Source organism: Pseudophryne corroboree, chromosome 2 (genome assembly GCF_028390025.1).
Source record: "Pseudophryne corroboree isolate aPseCor3 chromosome 2, aPseCor3.hap2, whole genome shotgun sequence".
NCBI lineage: Eukaryota > Metazoa > Chordata > Amphibia > Anura > Myobatrachidae > Pseudophryne > Pseudophryne corroboree.
Genome location: NC_086445.1, coordinates 182,308,115 through 182,322,812, shown reverse-complemented (window position 1 = coordinate 182,322,812; position 14,698 = coordinate 182,308,115). Strand labels below are relative to the sequence as shown.

The window sequence follows — 14,698 nt, the reverse complement described above, 5'->3', positions numbered from 1 at the left end:
CTGAAACTCACATTGTAGCACACTGAATGAGCCGAAACTCACATTGTAGCATACTGAATGAGCCGAAATTCACATTGTAGCATACTGAATGAGCCGACATTCACATTGTAGCACACTGAATGAGCCAACAGTCAAATTGTAGCACACTGAACGAGCCGACATTCACATTGTAGCACACTGAATGAGCCGACAGTCACATTGTAGCACACTGAATGAGCCGGCATTCACATTGTAGCACACTGAATGAGCCGACAGTCACATTGTAGCACACTGAATGAGCCGAAATTCACATTGTAGCACACTGAATGAACCGACATTCACATTGTAGCACACTGAATGAGCCGACAGTCATATTGTAGCACACTGAATGAGCCGACATTCACATTGTAGCACACTGAATGAGCCGACATTCACATTGTAGCACACTGAATGAGACGAAATTCACATAATAGCACACTGAATGAGCCGAAATTCACATTATAGCACACTGAATGAGCCGACATTCACATTGTAGCACACTGAATGAGACGAAATTCACATAATAGCACACTGAATGAGCCAAATTTCACATTATAGCACGCGGAATGAGCCGAAATTCACATTGTAGCACACTGAATGAGCTGAAATTGTGACAGCAGGGACAGCCAGAGTGACGAAAGGGACAGCCAGAGAGAAGACAGGGACAGCCAGAGAGAAGACAGGGACAGCCAGAGAGAAGACAGGGACAGCCAGAGAGACGACAGGGAGGCATTCTGGCGGGCGGGATGCTGCTGTCGGGATTGTGACAGCTGGCATCCCACCCAAACGGTAAACCATACGGAACATATATATATATATATATATATATATATAGTACAATTTTGTGTACCCCTTATATGTTTTTGTTTACCATACCCCCACCCCTTATATGCGTTGTGCTTATCCCCCCTCCCTCCCCCCCTCCCTTTCCTTTATATAAATTATACCTAACAACCCTAATTTAGTTTAATGTCATGGTGCCATATACGATTTTCACTTACATAAATTTGATGTCTGTGGCAGGGGGGACTTTTTGTCCTAGAAGTGCGGTTCCAATGCAGCACTCCATCGCTCCTCTCTGCACACAGAGCTTGCAGGGGCAGGAGGTGGAGCTGGCCGGGGTCAGGCAGATACAAGGGAGCCTGGAGCAGGTGAGCAGCGGCCAGCAGCTTGTGGAAAACGATGGGCGACTGAGGGAGCATGCAAGGCTCGGGGCAGTGACCGGACCTCCCTGCCTGCGGCTTTGAGAGGGGGCGCTGCAGGACGAGAAGGGAGAAAACGATGCTTCTGCTGCTTGTCCGGCCAGAAGAGAGACACAGCAGCATCGCGCAGCAGGCCGACTGTCAGCCTCTGACAGTCAATAAGGGTGGCCCGGCCGCAAGTGCTTTGACTGTACGTAGCCTTGCTGACTTCTTTCATTGCGGCGGCGGAGGTGAGCGGGAGCCGCTGCTGTTGACTGGCGGTTGTGTCCAGTCTGGGGTCCGTCACCAGAGGGTGGCAAAAGCAATTCACCCTGGCCGGTGAGGAGGGTGACTGACAGTGGTGGCTGCGGCTGGCCAGACCCGCGCCGCGGCAGCCACTAGAATAATTTTTAAAACTGGTTCAGCAGGAGCTTGCCGCCCTCTAGTGGCCGGCGCCCATAGGCAGCTGCCTAAAGCTGCCTAATGGTAGCGCCGGCCCTGCTTGTCAGTATACTGATGTCCAGTAATTGCAAACTGCTATTGAATGCTCTGGCACTATACAAATAATTGTTAGTAAAAAACAGTTAAAAAAATCCTTTTTTGCAATTGTTGGAGAACATAAAGAATAGAATACCGGAAATCTAAATATGTACGTATGGCATTTTTCCTGTAGACTGCATAGGACTCTCATACGTCTTCAAATCAACTTTTCCACATAGGCTACAGTAAGTTATTGTACGAGAACATTTGCGTATAAACTAAGTATGGTATATGTTTAATAATATATAACAATGGTCTACAGCAGTAGTTCTCAAACTGTGTGCCATGTCACCCTGGGGTGCCACGAGGCTCTTGCAGGGGTGCTCTGGGTTGGTGGTCCAGGACCAATTGAAATTATTTATGTAATAATCCAAACCAGTGCCAGTGGATATCAATCATAACATACGTGGACAAACAGAAGCAAATCTTGTCCCTCACCACATAACTGAACCTCAGAATGATATATAAACACAATTTACTTAATGTAATATTATTTTCAGAATTTCTCAATTAGAAACTTTTGGCCTAGGGGTGCCGTGAGAAAAATTTTGAAACTCTAGGGCAGTGGTTCTCAAACTCGGTCCTCAGGACCCAACACGGTTCACGCTTTCCATGTCACCCGGCAGGTGCACTGTGTTTATCACCAACTGTCACATTTTAAAAATCTACAGGTGACCTGCAAAACATGAACCGTGTGGGGTCCAGAGGGCCGAGTTTGAGAACCTGTGCTCTAGGGCGCCGTGATTCAATAAAGTTTGGGAACCACTGGTCTACAGCTTATTACTGACCTGTCTATGCCGCTCAGTAGATGCCTGTGTCTGCAGGACAGAAGGGCACTGCCTCCCCATGCAGCCTGTAGAATAAAACAAGAAAAAAAAAATCTGTTTTTCATTGACTTTTACTCTAGGCCAAAAAATGTAAAAATCTGTTAAATATTGCAGCATGCCAAAACACATTGACATTATTATCTAAGGATTAAGCCAAATGTTATCATTAGTAGAAAAATGTTGTTTCTCCAGCTCAGTGATTATTTTGTTACTATAATGGTGTGTAAACTTCATTATTTGCTTACTTATACTATACAACACACAAGGAGTAACTTGCAGCTATATTATAAAACATGGCTCTGTTTCCCACAATGCCATATTTCACAACGTACAAGAAGTACTATAATAATAATCAGTGCTTTAATGCACATAGCATAAGCTAAAAGCCATCCCTCCCTAAATGTCAGGGAGACACCATGAAATAGTGGGGATCTCTCTGTGGCCAGGATGGCAGCCGGCAACACAGTGATGACATCATCACTCTTCATCACTGGGGAGAAAGAGAAGAAGGATGTGAGCTACAAGGTAATGGCCACCGCTCTGCAGCATACTGATGGCTACATGGCTGACCGTGCCCCCTGATGATTTGCAGGGGATATGTGATGAACTGCTTGAACCATGTTGAAGGGAGAGAGAGGCATAGTCACACCTACGGTAAAATATCCTTATGAGTAACAAATTACTGTCATGACCAAACTTATATAGTTATTTTCAGGATGCAGTTAATTTCCTGACAATCGGTATCCCGGCGGTCGAAACACCGGCGCCGGAATCCTGACAACAGTCAAAATGCCGGCGGTCGAAATCCAGACTGCCGCCTGGTATTCCCACTAGGGTGGTGGTCCACACCACCACCTGAGGGGGAATATAATAGTGTGCCAAGCAAAGCTCGCCACAGAGCCCAAAGCATGGTAAGCGCAGTGAGCCCGTAAGGGGAAACGCTGCGCTAGATGTCGGGATTTTGACTGTCGGGAAATCCTACTGAATCCTCACTTTCCGCAAGGTGCTTGTTGTAGCTTTGTATATCTGTTTTCTTCTTGAAATGTCTGCAGCTCCCCTTTTTATAAAAGCCATGCTTCATAGGGCTTACAATATGTTAGTCTAAAAACCAATGTAATGTGAGCACAAATAGAGAATTACAATTGAATTGAAAACACTTACAGCAGCAACTTTCATGAAAAGCGTTGAAAGTTATCAGTCAACGGATCTCTGCAGATTAGCCAGTCCAACTCACACACCTTACAGGGAGCCCACCGGGAGCTCCGATCACCGATACCTGGGTGTTGGTGAGTATGATCAGAGATGGGGAGGGGGTGGCGGTGGTAGCGGCAGCGCATGCGCAGCACATAATCGGGGTATTTTTCGTGAAAAATACGCTGATTTGGCTGCGGAGTGGCATTGCAGGGACAGAGCTTTCTTGCAACGTTTCGTCCCTGAATGTGATAAATGATACATCCATGTGATGTAATTAACTATTGCATTGCAGGTTGGGCTGATATTATCACAGCACATTCGCATCCTCAGATGCGGATGGTGATAAATCGCTCCCTTAGAGTCTAGAAGCAAGAAAAGTATCATTTTAAATGAATTCTTTAAAAAAAAAAACACAAAAAGGAAACATTTAAATAGAATGAACTATTCCACTTCAAAGTTGCCCTCTTAAGAGAGTTGCTCTATGTACGTGGATTGCCTAAATGGTGTTTACAATCCTAGCAAAGAGTTGACGCTGATTTTCTCTAACGTCCTAAGTGGATGCTGGGACTCCGTAAGGACCATGGGGAATAGCGGCTCCGCAGGAGACTGGGCACAACTATAAAGAAAGCTCTAGACTACTGGTGTGCACTGGCTCCTCCCACTATGACCCTCCTCCAGACTTCAGTTAGAATCTTGTGCCCGGCTGAGCTGGATGCACACTAGGGGCTCTCCTGAGCTCCTAGAAAGAAAGTATATTTAGGTTTTTTATTTTACAGTGAGATCTGCTGGCAACAGACTCACTGCAGCGAGGGACTAAGGGGAGAAGAAGCGAACCTACCTAACAGGTGGTAGTTTGGGCTTCTTAGGCTGCTGGACACCATTAGCTCCAGAGGGATCGACCGCAGGACCCGACCTTGGTGTTCGTTCCCGGAGCCGCGCCGCCGGCCCCCCTTACAGAGCCAGAAGCAAGAAGTGTTCCTGAAAATCGGCGGCAGAAGACTTCTGTCTTCAACAAGGTAGCGCACAGCACTGCAGCTGTGCGCCATTGCTCCTCATGCACACCTCACACTCCGGTCACTGATGGGTGCAGGGCGCTGGGGGGGGGGGGAGGGGGCGCCCTGAGGGCAATATAAGACACCTTGGCTGGCAAATTTACACCATATATAGTCAGGAAGGCTATATAGGTATAAAAATACCCCTGCCAGAATTCCAGAAAAAGCGGGAGAAGTCTGCCGGAAAAGGGGCGGGGCCATCTCCCTCAGCACACTGGCGCCATTTTTCCCTCACAGCTCCGCTGGAAAGACGCTCCCTGGCTCTCCCCTGCAGTGTACAAGCTACAGAAGGGTAAAAAAGAGAGGGGGGGCACTAAATTTAGGCGCAGTATATATTATATAAGCAGCTATAAGGGAAAAACACTCATTTATAGTGGGATCCCTGTGTTATATAGCGCTCTGGTGTGTGCTGGCATACTCTCTCTCTGTCTCCCCAAAGGGCTTTGTGGGGTCCTGTCCTCTGTCAGAGCATTCCCTGTGTGTATGCGGTGTGTCGGTACGGCTGTGTCGACATGTTTGATGAGGAGGCTTATGTGGAGGCGGAGCAGATGCCTATAAATGTGATGTCACCCCCTGCGGGGTCGACACCTGAGTGGATGGTGCTGTGGAAGGAATTACGCGACAGTGTCGACTCCTTACATAAAAGGTTTGACGACATACCAAATATGGGACAGCCGGCTTCTCAGCCTGTGCCTGCCCAGGCGTCTCAAAAGCCATCAGGGGCTCTAAAACGCCCGCTACCTCAGATGGCAAACACAGATGTCGACACGGATACTGACTCCAGTGTCGACGACGATGAGACTAATGTAACTTCCAGTAGGGCCACACGTTACATGATTGAGGCAATGAAAAATGTGTTGCACATTTCTGATGTTACCCCCGGTACCACAAAAAAGGGTATTATGTTTGGAGAGAAAAAACTACCAGTAGCTTTTCCTCCATCTGAAGAGTTAAATGAAGTGTGTGAAGAAGCGTGGGCTTCCCCTGATAAGAAACTGGTAATTTCTAAGAGGTTACTAATGGCGTACCCTTTCCCGCCAGAGAATCTGCCTTACCAACCACTCCCTCAGGCAGGGAGGCAGTGTTACAGGCAATTCACAAGCTGTATTCACAACAGGTGATAGTGAAGGTGCCCCTACTTCAACAAGGACGGGGTTACTATTCCACAATGTTTGTGGTACCGAAACCGGACAGTTCGGTGAGACCCATTTTAAATTTGAAATCCTTGAACACATATATAAAAAAATTCAAGTTCAAGATGGAATCGCTCAGGGCGGTTATTGCAAGCCTGGACGAGGGGGATTACATGGTATCACTGGACATCAAGGATGCTTACCTGCATGTCCCCATTTACCATCCTCACCAGGAGTACCTCAGATTTGTGGTACAGGATTGTCATTACCAATTCCAGACGTTGCCGTTCGGTCTATCCACGGCTCCGAGGGTCTTTACCAAGGTAATGGCCGAAATGATGATACTCCTTCGAAAGAAGGGAGTTTTAATTATCCCGTACTTGGACGATCTCCTGATAAAGGCGAGGTCCAGGGAGCAGTTGTTGGTCGGGGTAGCACTATCTCGGGAGGTGCTACAACAGCACGGCTGGATTCTAAATATTCCAAAGTCACAGCTGGTCCCTACGACACGTCTACTGTTCCTGGGGATGGTTCTGGACACAGAACAGAAAAAAGTGTTTCTCCCGGAGGAGAAGGCCAAGGAGCTGTCATCTCTAGTCAGAGGCCTCCTAAAACCAAAACAGGTGTCGGTGCATCACTGCACGCGGATCCTGGGAAAGATGGTAGCTTCCTACGAGGCAATTCCATTCGGCAGGTTCCATGCAAGAACCTTTCAGTGGGACCTGTTGGACAAGTGGTCCGGATCGCATCTTCAGATGCATCGGCTGATAACCCTGTCTCCAAGGACAAGGGTGTCTCTGCTGTGGTGGCTGCAGAGTGCTCATCTTCAAGAGGGCCGCAGATTCGGCATTCAGGACTGGGTCCTGGTGACCACGGATGCCAGCCTTCGAGGCTGGGGGGCAGTCACACAGGGAAGAAACTTCCAAGGACTATGGTCAAGTCAGGAGACTTCCCTGCACATAAATATTCTGGAACTGAGGGCCATTTACAATGCCCTAAGTCAGGCAAAACCCCTGCTTCAAAACCAGCCGGTTCTGATCCAGTCAGACAACATCACGGCGGTCGCCCACGTAAACCGACAGGGCGGCACGAGAAGCAGGACGGCGATGGCAGAAGCCACAAGGATTCTCCGATGGGCGGAAAATCACGTGTTAGCACTGTCAGCAGTGTTCATTCCGGGAGTGGACAACTGGGAAGCAGACTTCCTCAGCAGGCACGACCTCCACCCGGGAGAGTGGGGACTTCATCCAGAAGTCTTCCAGATGATTGTAAACCGTTGGGAAAGGCCACAGGTGGACATGATGGCGTCCCGCCTCAACAAAAAGCTAGAAAAGTATTGCGCCAGGTCAAGAGACCCGCAGGCGATAGCTGTGGACGCTCTAGTGACACCGTGGGTGTACCGGTCGGTTTATGTGTTCCCTCCTCTTCCTCTCATACCAAGGGTACTGAGGATAATAAGGAGAAGAGGAGTAAGAACTATACTCATTGTTCCGGATTGGCCAAGAAGAGCTTGGTACCCGGAACTTCAAGAAATGATCTCAGAGGACCCATGGCCTCTGCCGCTCAGACAGGACCTGCTGCAGCAGGGGCCCTGTCTGTTCCAAGACTTACCGCGGCTGCATTTGACGGTATGGCGGTTGAACACCGGATCCTGAAGGAAAAGGGCATTCCGGAGGAAGTCATTCCTACGCTGATTAAAGCTAGGAAAGAAGTAACCGCAAACCATTATCACCGCATATGGCGAAAATATGTTGCGTGGTGTGAGGCCAGGAAGGCCCCAACGGAGGAATTTCAGCTGGGCCGTTTCCTGCACTTCCTACAGTCAGGGGTGACTATGGGCCTAAAATTGGGTTCCATTAAGGTCCAGATTTCGGCTCTATCGATTTTCTTCCAGAGAGAACTGGCTTCTCTACCTGAAGTTCAAACTTTTGTTAAGGGAGAGCTGCATATTCAGCCCCTTTTGTGCCTCCAGTGGCACCTTGGGATCTCAACGTGGTGTTGGATTTCCTAAAATCACATTGGTTTGAGCCACTGAAAACCGTGGAATTTAAATATCTCACGTGGAAAGTGGTCATGTTGTTGGCCTTGGCTTCGGCCAGGCGTGTATCAGAATTGGCGGCTTTGTCATGTAAAAGCCCTTATCTGATTTTCCATATGGATAGGGCAGAATTGAGGACTCGTCCCCAATTTCTCCCTAAGGTGGTATCAGCCTTTCATCTGAACCAACCTATCGTGGTGCCTGCGGCTACTAATGACTTGGAGGCTTCCAAGTTGTTGGACGTAGTCAGGGCCCTGAAAATTTATGTTTCCAGGACGGCGGGAGTCAGAAAGACTGACTCGCTGTTTATCCTGTATGCGCCCAACAAGTTAAGTGCACCTGCTTCAAAGCAGACTATTGCTCGCTGGATCTGTAGTACGATTCAGCTTGCACATTCTGCGGCTGGACTGCCGCATCCTAAATCAGTGAAAGCCCATTCCACGAGGAAGGTGGGCTCTTCTTGGGCGGCTGCCCGAGGGGTCTCGGCTCTTCAACTTTGCCGAGCAGCTACTTGGTCGGGGTCAAACACGTTTGCTAAATTCTACAAGTTTTACACCCTGGCTGAGGAGGACCTAGAGTTTGCCCATTCGGTGCTGCAGAGTCATCCGCACTCTCCCGCCCGTTTGGGAGCTTTGGTATAATCCCCATGGTCCTTACGGAGTCCCAGCATCCACTTAGGACGTTAGAGAAAATAAGAATTTACTCACCGGTAATTCTATTTCTCATAGTCCGTAGTGGATGCTGGGCGCCCATCCCAAGTGCGGATTGTCTGCAATACTTGTATATAGTTATTGCCTAACTAAAGGGTTATTGTTGAGCCATCTGTTGAGAGGCTCAGTTGTTATCATACTGTTAACTGGGTATCGTATCACGAGTTATACGGTGTGATTGGTGTGGCTGGTATGAGTCTTACCCGGGATTCAAAATCCTTCCTTCTTGTGTCAGCTCTTCCGGGCACAGTATCCTAACTGAAGTCTGGAGGAGGGTCATAGTGGGAGGAGCCAGTGCACACCAGTAGTCTAAAGCTTTCTTTATAGTTGTGCCCAGTCTCCTGCGGAGCCGCTATTCCCCATGGTCCTTACGGAGTCCCAGCATCCACTACGGACTATGAGAAATAGAATTACCGGTGAGTAAATTCTTATTTAGAATGTGACCGCAGTTATATAGGCACCAGTACTGGGGGAACGAGTTGGGAAGCAGATATGCTGCATGGATGTGCTGTACATGTACCCGCAATGTATGCACCATCCAGGACCTGTCTGCTTTTTATAGAAATGAATGTGAGATCATTGCATACTGCCCTCTACATAACCAGACCAAAAAATACAGCCCTTTATACCTGTAAGACTGGTCACAAATACAGATATTTGTGTACTGCGCTATACATGTCTAATGTTGTATTGACAATAAACTATTTGTATTTGTATTGTATTGTATTATATATCAATCAAATGAACTTACATCGACATGCAGCCATACACCATGACGTTCACACACATCTGCAATGCCGTGTAGGGGATCAAATGCCCCAAGCACAGTTGTCCCACAAGTTGTACTAACTAAGAAAGGAACGGAACCCTAAAAACAAATAAAATCTGTGATTACATGGAAGTGATTAGTAATACATATAATCATAATACATTATGTATAGGTTGTTCACTATTAACACATCCACTTACCGAGCATTCCTGTAATTGGGAAATAACTGCAAGGTAGCTTCTGAAGTACTGGCACAATGAAACTGCGTATTGGCTATGGGACGGTTTCAGGATCCCAGCGCTTGGGATGCCAGCAGCCAGAATACAGACAGCTAAGTATGCTAACCCTAATCCCTAACCCTTCTTATCAGCAGCTTGACAATTAACCACCCCCATACCCACCCCCACCCCCCGCAGCCTAATCCTAATCCCCATCCCCACATCCTAAACCTAACCCTCCCTTCCTTTAGCCTTAAACAAAGCCTCCCCGGTTGTGCCGAACCCTAACCCCAGCCTAGCCCTAACCCTAACCCTCCCCCCACAGCCTAACCCTACCCACCACAGCCTAAAACTACCCCCCCCCCCCCCAGTCCCCTACAGTTTACCGCTTTGCAGTCCCGGCAATCCATGTCAGGATCCTGGCATTGGTATTCAGAGCATTGTCGGGATCCCGGCATCGGTATTGTGACTGCTGGGATCCCGAATGCCAGGATTCTGACCAGATTATTATTATTATTTATTATTATTATCCTTTATTTATATGGCACCACAAGGGTTCCGCAGCGCCCAATTACAGAGTACATAAACAAATAATCAAACATGAAAACAGCAACCTACAGTTGATGACATCAGCAGATGACACTGGAATAAGTATCAGGTGGCAGAAGACTGCTGGATTTGGTGCAGTTGAAGATTATTAAAGTAAGAAAAGGGTAAGCACATGAGGGAAGAGGGCCCTGCTCGTGAGAGCTTACATTCTAAAGGGGAGGGGGAGACAGACAGGGGTGAGACAGATGGGGTACATAGAGAGCATGGAACAGAGGTTTAGGATGAGATTTGGCTGGGTTTGGTGAAGAAGTGGGTCTTGAGAGCCCGTTTGAAGATTTGTAGAGAGGTGGAGAGTCTGAAGGGGAGAGGTAGGGAATTCCAGAGAAGTGGTGCAGCACGTGAAAAATCTTGGAGGTAGGAGTGGGAGGAAGTAATCTGTAGGCAGGAGAGTCGGCGTGCATTAGCAGAGCGAAGAGGACGGGTGGGAGTGTAAAGCGAGATAAGATCAGAGATGTAGATGGGAGAGGAGTGGGTGAGGGCTTTGTAAGCAAGTGTGAGAAGCTTGAAATGGATTCTGAAACGGAAGGAGAGCCAGTGAAGGTCTAGTAAGAGAGGAGAGGTGGATGTATTGCGTTTCGTGAGGAAAATGAGCCGGGCAGCAGCATTGAGGATAGATTGGAGTGGAGAGAGGTGTTTGTCAGGAATGCCAGTCAGGAGGAGATTACAGTAATCCATTCTGGAGATGACCAGTGAGTGGATAAGAGTCTTAGTAGCATCCTGGGTCAGAAAGGGTCTGATCCTGGAAATATTTTTTAGATGAAAACGGCAGGTTTGTGAGAGGTGCTGAATGTGTGGTTTGAAGGAGAGGGAGAAGTCAAGGATTACTCCAAAACAGCGCACTTGGGGGGTAGAGGAGATAGTAGTGCCATCAATAGATAATGAGATTGTAGGAGGTGAGGTTATGCGGGAGGGAGGGAAGATGATCAGCTCGGTCTTAGACATGTTAAGTTTAAGAAAGCGCTGGGACATCCAGGAAGAGGTAGCAGAGAGACAGTTGGAGATACGAGTGAGGAGAGCAGGGGAGAGGTCTGGAGAGGAAAGATAGATTTGAGTGTCATCAGCATAGAGATTTATATTGGAAACCAAAAGAACTAATGAGCTTACCTAGTGAGGACGTATAGAGAGAGAAGAGAAGAGGACCAAGGACAGAACCTTGGGGTACCCCTACAGTTAGTGGAAGTGAGGGGGAGGTGGAGTCTTGAGAGAAGACAGAGAATGAACGGTCAGAAAGGTAGGACGACAACCAAGAGAGGGCAGTGTCACGCAGACCAATGGAGTGAAGGATTTGCAGTAGGAGAGGATGGTCCACAGTGTCAAAAGCAGCAGAGAGATCAAGTAGAATAAGTAGAGAGTAGTGTCCCTTAGATTTAGCAGCATGGAGGTCATTGCATACTTTTGTAAGGGCAGTTTCAGTGGAGTGGAGAGGATGGAAGCCAGACTGGAATGGGTCAAGCAGTGAGTGTGAGGAAAGAAAGGAAGTAAGGCGGTTGTAGACAATACGCTCAAGGAGTTTAGAGGCAAAAGGGAGGAGAGAGATGGGTCGGTAGTTGGAGAAAGTGTTTGGATCAAGGGTAGGTTTTTTAAGAATAGGAGAGATGAGTGCATGCTTGAAGGCAGAGGGGACAGTGCCTGATGAGAGGGAGAGATTGAGAAGGTGGGAAAGATGGGAACAAGCAGAAGGAGAGAGGTAGCAGAGGAGGCGGGAGGGGATAGGGTCAAGTGGGGAGGTGGTGAGGGGACAGGAATGAATGAGGGCCATGACTTCCTCTCCAGATGCATGGGAGAAAGATGACAGAGTTGGTGCGAGGGATGGGGAGGGTTAGTAAGGGATGGGAGAAGGCTGGTTACTGATGGTCTGGTGTGATGTGATGTGATGTCCTGACGTATGGAGTCAATTTTGGATGTGAAGTAAGTGGCAAAGTCAAGAGCAGAGAGTGAGGAAGGGAGACGAGATGCAGGTGGGCAGAGGAGTGAGTTGAGAGTGGCAAAGAGGCGCCGGGGGTTGGAAGACTGGGAGGAGATGAGGTTCTTGAAGTATGACTGTTTAGCAAGAGAAAGGGCAGCATTGAAGGATGAGAGCATAAGTTTGAAATGGAGGAAGTCTGCCTTAGAGCGTGATTTCCTCCAGTGTCGCTCAGCAGTACGTGAGCATATTTGCAGATATCTGGTGCATTTGGTGTGCCAGGGTTGAGGTGTTAATTTGCGAGGGTGAATAGTGGATGGTGGAGCAACAGAGTCAAGAGCAGAAGTAAGGGAAGCATTGTATGTGGAAGTGGCTTGTTCAGGGCATGAGAGAGAGAGAGAATAGGAGAGAGAAGTGAGTCAAACAGGGAGGAAAGGAATGTGGTATCAATAGCTTCAATTTTACGCTTAGTGATGGTAGCCTTAGGAGGTAGAGATGGGGAAGTCGAGAGAGATAGGTTAAAGGAGAGCAGGTGGTGGTCAGAGAGGGGAAATGGGTAGTTGGAAAAATCAGAAATATCACAGCGGTGAGTAAAGACCAGATCCAGTGAGCTCCCATTCACATGGGAGGGTGAGGAGGTCCACTGGGAGAGACCAAGTGAAGAGGTGAGGTTAAGGAGTTTAGAGGCAGGGGATTGTGTGGGGATGTCAATAGGCAGTGGCGTAACTACTGCCCCCGCAGCCCTCGCGGTGGCTTGGGGGCGAGGGGCTGCGGGGGCGCCACTGATTTACAGCAGACTGACATGCGGACGAGCGTCCGCATGTCAGTCTGCGGTCTCCTTCCCTCCGCCGCTTGTTGGAGGGACACGGAGGGCACAGCGCGCCTCCCTGTGTCCCTCCTGCATCATCTCCGGCGGCCGCGGGTCTAATAGGGGGAAGTGCCGTCCGTGAGCTCTAATTGGCTCACGAACCGGCACTTCCCCCTATTAGACCCGCGGCCGCCGGAGATGATGCAGCAGGAGGGACACAGGAGAGGCGAGCTGTGCCCTCCGTGTCCCTCCAAAAAGCAGCAGCAGCAGCGGCGCGGGGGGGGGGGGGGGGGAAATATCTGGCACTGGGGCATATATGGCACTGGGGGGGGAATATCTGGCACTGGGGGCATATATGGCACTGGGGGGGAATATCTGGCACTGGGGGGGGAATATCTGGCACTGGGGGCATATATGGCACTGGGGGGGAATATCTGGCACTGGGGGAATATCTGGCACTTGGGGGGAATATCTGGCACTGGGGCATATATTCACTGGGGGGGGGGAATATCTGGCACTGGGGGCATATATGGCACTGGGGGGGAATATCTGGCACTTGGGGCATATATGGCACTGGGGGGAATATCTGGCACTGGGGGAATATCTGGCACTGGGTGGGGAATATCTGGCACTGGGGGCATATATGGCACTGGGGGGGAATATCTGGCACTGGGGCATATATGGCACTGGGGGGGAATATCTGGCACTGGGGGCATATATGGCACTTGGGGGGGGAATATCTGGCACTGGGGGCATATATGGCACTGGGGGGAGGAATATCAGGCACTGGGGGCATATATGGCACTGGGGGGGAATATCTGGCACTGGGGGAATATCTGGCACTGGGGGGGGAATATCTGGCACTGGGGGCATATATGGCACTGGGGGGGAATATCTGCCACTGGGGCATATATGGCACTGGGGGGGGGGGAATATCTGGCACTGGGGGGGGAATATCTGGCACTGGGGGCATATATGGCACTGGGGGGGAATATCTGGCACTGGGGGAATATCTGGCAATGGGGGGGGGGAATATCTGGCACTGGGGGCATATATGGCACTGGGGGGGAATATCTGGCACTGGGGGCATATATGGCACTGGGGGGGGGAATATCTGGCACTGGGGGCATATATGGCACTGGGGGGGAATATCTGGCACTGGGGCATATATGGCACTGGGGGGGGGAATATCTGGCACTGGGGGCATATATGGCACTGGGGGGGGGGATATCTGGCACTGGGGGCATATATGGCACTGGGGGGGAATATCTGGCACTGGGGGCATATATGGCACTGGGGGGGAATATCTGGCACTGGGGGAATATCTGGCACTGGGGGGGAATATATGGCACTGGGGGCATATGTGGCACTGGGGGGGTATATGTGTACCTGGCACATGGGGGGGGGCTATATTTGGCACTGGGGCATGTGAGTACCTGGCACTGTGGGGGAATATCTGGCACTGGGGACATATGTGGCACTGGGAGCACAGCCCTAGCAACAAGGACTACCTCCTAGCAACGAGCATGACACCCAGTGCATGAAACACCTGGCAACGAGCATGACACCCAGTGCATGAAACACCTGGCAACGAGCATGACACCCAGTGCATGAAACCCCTGGCAACGAGCATGACACCCTGAGCATGAAAACCCCTGGCACCGTGCATGGAACCAAGAGCATGAAACCCCTGGCAAC

At 49.5% G+C, this 14,698-nt stretch overlaps 1 protein-coding gene across 6 annotated transcripts in view; it reads right to left on the bottom strand.

Annotated features, from left to right (window-relative positions):
* Positions 1-14,698, bottom strand: part of CSAD (cysteine sulfinic acid decarboxylase) — a 141,875-nt gene that overhangs the window by 20,695 nt on the left and 106,482 nt on the right. For all 6 annotated transcript variants that reach the window (XM_063952089.1, XM_063952091.1, XM_063952092.1 and 3 more), the window contains 2 exons: positions 9,445-9,561; positions 2,528-2,592 (listed from right to left, as the gene is read on the bottom strand). In XM_063952089.1, the coding sequence (XP_063808159.1) occupies positions 2,528-2,592; positions 9,445-9,561 (182 nt within the window). The remainder of the gene's footprint in view (positions 1-2,527; positions 2,593-9,444; positions 9,562-14,698) is intronic.